Below are 8274 nucleotides of genomic sequence, written 5' to 3'. Positions count from 1 at the left end.
TTTTTTTATATATATATATATATATATAGGTCTACATGAATATACTGAACAGCTTTTAGGAATAAACTGGAAACTAGTGCAGCTTGAAAAGAACAGATAAAATCTACTCTCAACAAGCAGCAATGCTAAGCAAGCCAATAATGACATTCTTCTCTAGCCTTCAGATCCTTAGGGTATTGCACTGTACTCTTCCATTTCCAGGTGACAGCGGCGTGAAATACAGTAACAAGGTCCACATCCAGTGACAAGGTCACAGTCTACATGCCAAATGTAAACGAGGGGGTGGGGGGAAAAAAGAGGCACTCGTGATCAATACTCCAAAGAGAGCATCCAAGAAGACCCACAGGTAGCAAACCAAGCTGATGAACAAGCACACAGAAATCCCCTCCATTATTTCTAATTGTTATCTTCCCCCAAACTGCAATTGCTGTAACATTCTCTTATCAAATCTGTGCCTGGGCTGTTTAGCATGAGAAAAATAAACACCATACCTTGCTCGTGCTTGACTTTATGAAGTGTTTCAGTAACATTCTGGGGCAGCACCCCGAGAGTCTAGCTGAAGTCTAAGCAGTAATTAGAGAACAAGAAGCTCTTGCACAATGTAAGTTAGGGCAATTAGAGAAGAGGGAACCACCTCTCTATTGCAGTGTTTCCTTCCCACATTAAAATCCCTGTGGTTTTGGGTTTCAGTCAGTGAGTGTACTTTAAACCGCTGCATAGAAATATACAGTAACCTGATTCTTACCCGCTTCAGCTCCCATGATAGACTGCCGCAGGACAAGCTGCTTAGGGAGAGAAAGCCTGGCTCGGCTCTCTATCGGGGTGTCAGGGACAAAGGTGACGGGCCCATGATCTGGGCAGTCTGATGGATATGCCTTGTCACACAGCGTGCACCCTGCAGAGAGGGGGACAACAGGGATTAAAAAGATGCAACAGCCCCCACAGTGCAATCGGCTCCCTACCAATATGCTTCAGCTCAGCACCTGCCAAAGGCTGCTTCTATCTGGTTTAGTTTGTCCGCTTTACTAGCTTTTATTGAGAAGAACATGAGCCATATTATTACAGATGGGCACCGACAAACATGTCACTGTTCCTATCCAACTCAGATCAAACATGAGGATCTCCACCTGCCTTCCTGATAGTAAATTAATCACCTAGACTCTAAACTATCCCTACAGGGCGAATCTAGCAATGGGACAGTCCACTCTTCATCAAAACTACTGCAAAACGGATGGTAGTCTCCCCAGACCGGCAGTAATGCTGATGATGGAAGAGCCATTTTCTCTCTGATCACAAGTGAAACGACCTTTACTGGCAGACAAATCCAAGCCATACCAAACCAAACACTTTCTAACTGGTTATATTTTTGACATTTACCAGGAACACAAGAGTTTTCTTGCATGCAGAACCTCAAGGATATTCATGCAAAGGGACAGTAAGGTCTTCTTTCTAAAATTTTTCTCATTTGAACCTACAAATCCCCTTGTCTCCATTTAAATTCAGACAATGTGCAAATCTTCAGGGCAGCAAAAACCTGACCTCACTTTTGAAGGACTCACTGCAATAAACTCATACAGCACACTTCTACAGGATACCACTGAATGGAACAAAAACAAAAGCCCAAGAAGCATCAGTAGCATCACCTTCCCAATCTGTCATTCAGCGTAAGTACTGCTGAAAAATAAACCACTGAAAGTCTTTAGTCTAATAAGTCTGGGAAAAAGTACAGCATAAAATGTTCCCACCTAGAAAAATTACATCATTTTAATTCTCTATGAATGGAGCAACCAACACCTACCCAGCAACCACCCTCCTGATAAATCATTCTTCTTCTGAAGAAAGGTGCTCAGCTAATTAAGAAGGATCTCCACAAAGATCTTCTTTGGCCTCTTGATGGCCCAACTCCAGTACAAAAGACCTATCACAGAAGTCTTCAGCAGGCAGAAAGGGCAGCTCCATTATTACTTGTTTAAAGAGATTTTTGGGACACTTTCTTCATACATCAGGGTACCAGAATCTGACCCCATACAAAGTAGAGGTTGAGTAACTACACAATTACAGAGAGGAAGGTACTCAGAAAATTATTAGGTAGAACCTATATAAGCATTGCTTATATGCAGGTAACACGCAGGAGTACAGCAATGACAACAACCAGACCTGAGTAATGAGAAACACTATTTGGAACAGTTGTTTTTAAGCATTGCCTGGCACACATCACTATGGGTCTGTGGACCAGCCCCAACGAGAGGCAAAGAGGAAGAAAAACAAGTTCTAGGCATGTGACATTTCCACTTGGAAAGGTTTAGGGATTCATATATTTTTAAGCAGTTGAAAAAAAAATCCTACATTCTACAGGAACCAAAATATACAGTTTCCCCTCCATTTCTGTCCTTGCCAAATAATCCAAAATAAAAAAAAAATAAATCACAGTGATTACTTCTCTGATTTGGGTACCCAGAACTGAAAGCAAAAAAGGATTACTTAAAAGTTTCACAAACATTTAGGACTGTAGCAAAGGCACATTTTTTTCTTCCCACTTAGAAACAGTGTAAAAACTTTTCTGAAAAAGGCCCCGTCTCCCACCTTCTCAGTAAAGAAAAACCACAGGGAGGCTCTAAACCAACTCTTTCTCCTTGCTGTCACCTGCTTGACACAAATTCATGTTTTACTCAGGGAAAGTTTAAAAACAACAACAAAAAGTTAAAATGTAAACCTTCCCAAGTCAAGGATCTATTTTGCATATCACATGAAAGCACTAGGCATGCAATAGCCATGATAACATCCTACCAATGGGAAGCATCATCTGAGAAACATCCTAGGACTATTTTAAGTATAGTGACAATAAGCTGGCACATCAAATCTCACTTAAGTGAATAATAGAAGTGTTTTCACCATAAGCATGTTTGATATTGTAGTATTTTGATCATTATTTGTTCAACATGCAACAGATGCTTGTAAGAACTTCTGAGTGCATCAACTGTAAAACTCTTCCTCTAGGAGCTGTAAATTCATCATAGTTCTACACCCACCTGATCTTAAGTTATATTTGATCCCACAGAATAAAAGTTTCAATTCAAATGTCTGACTAGACACTTTGCACTAAACTGCATCTCTCCCATTGCTAACCAAGGCACTATTTCTTTCCATTTCTTAAAAAGTGTTCTGCAGGGAAAGCCTGTCATAGGGCTCTGGCAGTTGTGGGGCCAGATTGCATGCAAGAGCAATGCTATCACAACTAATAAAACTAAAGATAAAAGCTGGCCTTACGCTTCAGTGGTGGGCAGCCAGACATGCTGCGAGTGGAAGTTCAAATCTCTGTCCCAGCAAACAAGAACTTCACAGTTCTCAAGCATCACTCCTTGAACGATGACAAGAGTGAGAGAGTGCAATGTCCAGTGCTCCTCTCTTCCTAGGAGATCAACTAACCTCTGGACTGAAGTCCTTTGATGAGAATAACTAGAAATACTAAAAACTTCCCTCCCTCTATGCTCTTTTTTCCAGCAGGTCCTGTTGAGAACAACATTTTCATGACAATTGTCCATGGTTTAATAAAAATTTTGCAAAATCACATAACATACTCAACAACTATATCCACCTGATGAAATGTATGGCTTACGGTGGTGGTGTATTTTTTTTTAAACAGAGCAAGAAGAGTCATTTGTGATGTGACCTTAAAAAAACAAAAATCTCACTGCAAAGGATAATACCAGCATATCCACAAAAGGCAAGAGGTTCATAAAGAACTCAGCTTCCAACCTCAAGGCAACACGGGAATTGGATACAAAGAGAATGACACTAAAACATCCTACTATGTCTGCTTCCAACTAGTGTCGTTCCAGCATGGTTAATCTGCCACCGCAGATATTCCAGCTTTCGTGTATTCGTTAAATAACTGAGTTTCTTTCACCAGAAATCTGTAAGACTAGCAACAGGAGTCCTGTCATCCCACCAGACAACAGCTACATAACAGACCCTATCCCAAGAAAGCAGGAAATGCCCACTCACATATGGTAAACAAGGTTGCCATGTTCTCCTTGTTCGAATTGGAGTCTTCCATTTGCAGAGAGGATGGTACAAAAGCAAGATTGTCTGCAGACACATCCACGTGACTTGGCCCCATGGCTACTTCCTGATTTATGGAAGACACCGCCACCGGCTCGAGGCTGAGACCAACTTCGTGCAAGGCTACTGAGTCTAGGGAAGCTAGGTTGTGTGAGGTAGAGAGCGCCACGCTCACAGAGTTGGTGCTCATGGCCACAGTATGAATGGAGTCATTTAGTGTGCTGTCCGATATTCCTGTCACCCGCCCAGAGATGTGGTCAGGCTCCATGACAACAGGGAGTTCCAAAGTGCTACCGTGAATGGGAATGACACCGCCGTGTCCCACAGCGTCCGATGTCAAGTTACTCCCCACCGTGTCTACGGCTAAAGGTTCATGGCTCCGGGAGCCGTTCGGGATCTGCGAATGATCCCCGGCTACGTCATCCATCGTAAGCTCCTCTGTCATCCCGTCTGTAGAGATGGGGCTGGTTACCCTCGAAACGCTCTCCATAGTGATTGTAGAATCCAGCGCTACCTCGTGGCTGTCACTAGGATGCAGATTTTGAGCACCATGTGTGTTCACTGCACGGGAGTCCATGGAGACAATCCCTGGTTCCAGCCCCACGGTTCCACTGGGCTGGTAGGGATCTAGGGCCGAGGGATTGCTGGAGACTGACAATGCCGGATTGCTATCAACATTTATAGTGTTGGGATGGATGTACTGAGGTGGAGGTCTGTCAGCCAAGTAAGATAAGATACCTGTTAGAATGAGAGGAGGAAAGAGAAAAGTGTGAGATGACACCAGTTTTCAAATCTTGAACAAAAATACCGCATCATCACAACGTGGTACATTAAGACCTAGATCCCTGAAGACACATGTTCTTTACATTACGTCCAGTTAAAAACCACTAATTCTAAAACACGGCTCACAAACATACGCCAACCCAACATTCGTGACAACAAATACAGAGCTTCCATCCAACAGAGCAAGTCTCTAGTTCTTTGTCAAACTCTAAATAGCCAAGTTTCTGGCAGCATTTAACCTAGGCTCCTCAGTACAAAGACTGAATCGGAAAGAGGTTCTTCACATTTTAGGCGTAATTTTTCATTCTCAAGAAGTAGCTCACAAAGGATGAAGGACTGCTAGTGGAATCTAACATTTGATAATCCCCAGTTCATCTTTGCTAGGAGAAGTAGAAACAGTTCTCCAGGATATATACTTTTTGCTTAGGTATTTAAGTTTTAACAATGACTATTTCCTTCCTCTAAGACTAAGTGACACAACTGTCCCTCTCAGAGATCATCAATTGCAATTCTGAAGGACCAAGATAAGGTCTCTCAAAGGTATCGTAAGTCACCTGCTCTCTTTCCTTACATGAAAAGTATGTTAATTCTCCTAAAACAGCCCAGTTGAATTTAAATCAGAAACCCTAACATCTTTTCTGATAGTTCTGGAAAGCTTCTCAATGTCCAAGAACTTGGAACTTAAGATACAAAGAAACTAAACCGCATTTACATGCTACCAACTTCTCTTGTAGGACAGAGCTAAAAAAAAAAATATCTTTGGAGGAAATACATCAGCATATTCAAGTAAACAGTACTGCCAGCAGAGACAGATTTTTCAGATTCTGCAAGATCCGAGTCAACATGTTTCTTTTTGGCCTTGAACCCTATGAGCCATTTGTTCTGTAAAAGTTTTCCATTCAAACATCCATTATTACAAGGATGCAAGCATGGATACTCTTTCTGTAGTATAACACCATTAAAAAAGGCTAAGCCAGTAAATGGACAGTTTAATTTAACCAGTGGCATCAAATATTTCTGCATGCAATGCTGCCTTGTGGCTTGAACAATGAGGATCCTTGAAGGGAGTAAGATGACTGACAGAAGAGCCCTATGAAACATCAGACTAACCATCACGCAGACCAGAAAGAAAAAAAAAATACATTTCTGCATAAATTATTCCAGCTCAGAAGAATAGCAAATACCTTTGGTCCTCAAATGCACTGTCTCCTCCTCTACTCTTTGCCCACAAAACAGGCAGGCATGTAATGCAGTAGGAAAGGTTACTCCTAAGCAGCTGGAGTTCAGCCACTAGTCAACAAGTAGCTGGATGTGATCTGGGCTGCTGTATTTCTTTTCCTAACCTAGGTTGAACCAACAACACTCACTAGGTGACCTTGAAGAAGTTCATCTACCCCCTTCCACCCCATCAATCTTAGCTAGAAAACAAAACAAAGAATATATTTAAAGCTCAAATTTCTGTGTCTTCATATACTAACACGTAAAATTCTACATTTATACTCTAAAACACATGCAAGAGAGGAATCAAGATAGAAATCAGTATGTTAGGCCTTTGGAAATCAACCTTGAACAAAAATGAAGAAAAACTATGCTATGGGCTAAATGAGTAGGAAAATGCCCAAACTCCTCAGCTAATGGCTTGCTCTTTTTGAACTGTGAACTACTGTAACCTACTATTATGCACATATTAAGTATTGCTTCAGACTACAGGAGAAAAAAAAAAAAAGCAGCAGCTTTTGAACTACAAGCCATTTGAGATAGAAACCAGGCATGCTTTGTTTTCTGTTAATCTTAAAAACCAAGCAGTGGGAGGAGCAATAAGAGGTTCAGTTTAAGTAGAAAATGCCCTGCAATTCTCTTCGTACACATGTATAGCAACACAGACCTGAAAATAAAGGTGTCTAAATGACACAACAGACTCCAGACAAACTCAGGGAATTTACAGCTCTGCAAAACAGTCAGCCTTGCCTGCTTCAGGACAGAAACAGGTGGCTCTTAAAACAATTTCTCTCACTGCTCCCATCCATCAGCACCAGACCACTTACCAGGTAGAATGTGTCTGAAGTAGCTGCTCTCCAGGTGAGGGTATGGTGGCGGAGGTAGGGTGTAGTTTCTCTCTGGTATACCACACATCACTCCTCGATCCCCAATACCCATTGGGAGCATCAGAGACAGAGCAGAGGGCAAGGAACTCAAGGAAGGGCCCAAGTTTGGAATTGCAACAGGCAAGCCTGCAAAAGAAAATGCCCATTTAAATTCAATGGAACTACTTCAGTTTATGAACACACAAGCTAACAAAGAGGCTTCTAATTCCTCAGGAGCTCCCTATGGAAGTACAGGATGGTACTGTCAAAGTAAGGCGGCAAGCTTCAAAGAAAGGATCACAGTTATCACAGCACTGAGAGGCTAGATCTTTTTTGGATACGTTATGTAGGGCCTGCTTCTACTTTACAATTGTAATGGACTTTTGTCTGTGTCGCTCCCTGAAAAAAAGAGCTAGGAAAACAGTTTTGCTTTACAGATGAAAAATCATTATTTTCATCTGAGTGAAATTTCACAGATTTGCAGCTACAGTTCATATTTCAAAGTATTCTGCTACTACCCACCCACAGTGCAAACCATCCCATCAGAACAAAACGAGACTCCCATTAAGGCGTAGGCCTGGTAAGCGCACATCCCGTTTGCTTTGCCCACATAAGCAATGGTTTATGGTCCACCCTTCCTCAATTCTACATCACCTCATTACCTGCTAAAGATATGACTTGCTATCAGAGCAAGCACTGCTACCCAGTTACGAACATTCCCATAACCGTAAAACACACAGCATGAGCTGCAATACCCTTGGTGAGAGATTTCCCCATTACCTGGCGCCGGTATGGCGTTGTGAGTGGGTGATGCTGCCAATCCCAAGTGACTTCCCGAGACTGGCAGGGCATTGCTCACAGAGGATGAGGTCAGCTGGTCCATCCCTACAGGACTCAAGTTCATTTCATTCATTCTGGGGCCAGGGAACAGAGAAGGAAGGGGAAAAAGAAAGAGAAACAGAAGCAAGAGCATTCCTGATTACTGGCTGTAGTGTGGGGAGGAAGGGCTGAGCAAACAAACTGAAAATCAGATATTGACATGTAAAAACTCTGCCTTAGAAAGCTAAGCATAAAGCACATCAGCCACTCACACTGTGATCACACCATGATCAATACATATTGATCATATTAGATAGCAATAACCAGGATTAAAAAGACAGTTCAAAAAGACAAATCAGACCATAGCTTTTTTCTTGCCATCCAAAAAACAAAGTCTCCCTCCTAGTAGTCAAAGCTCCTGTGATTAAAGTATTGTGAACACAGATCAATTTGCAAGCTGAATGTCACAATTACTCAGACAACAGCATCTGATTTACATTTCATGATTTCTGGACACCATATTCAT

At 41.9% G+C, this 8274-nt stretch overlaps 1 protein-coding gene across 1 annotated transcript; it reads right to left on the bottom strand.

The window, feature by feature from the left end:
• Positions 1 to 745: 745 nt before the first annotated feature.
• Positions 746 to 7842, bottom strand: LOC104154622 (PR domain zinc finger protein 4-like; the record flags this gene model as incomplete). The annotated part of the gene is made up of 4 exons (XM_009701433.1): positions 7710 to 7842; positions 6891 to 7076; positions 4006 to 4800; positions 746 to 895 (listed from the first exon to the last, which is right to left on the bottom strand). Coding segments are annotated over exons 1-4 (1264 nt in total), but the record flags the coding sequence as incomplete, so codon positions are not given.
• Between the last annotated feature and the right edge of the window lie 432 nt (positions 7843 to 8274).

Source organism: Cariama cristata, unplaced genomic scaffold (assembly GCF_000690535.1).
Source record: "Cariama cristata isolate BGI_N322 unplaced genomic scaffold, ASM69053v1 scaffold40765, whole genome shotgun sequence".
NCBI lineage: Eukaryota > Metazoa > Chordata > Aves > Cariamiformes > Cariamidae > Cariama > Cariama cristata.
This window is presented reverse-complemented; position numbering and strand designations above follow the sequence as displayed.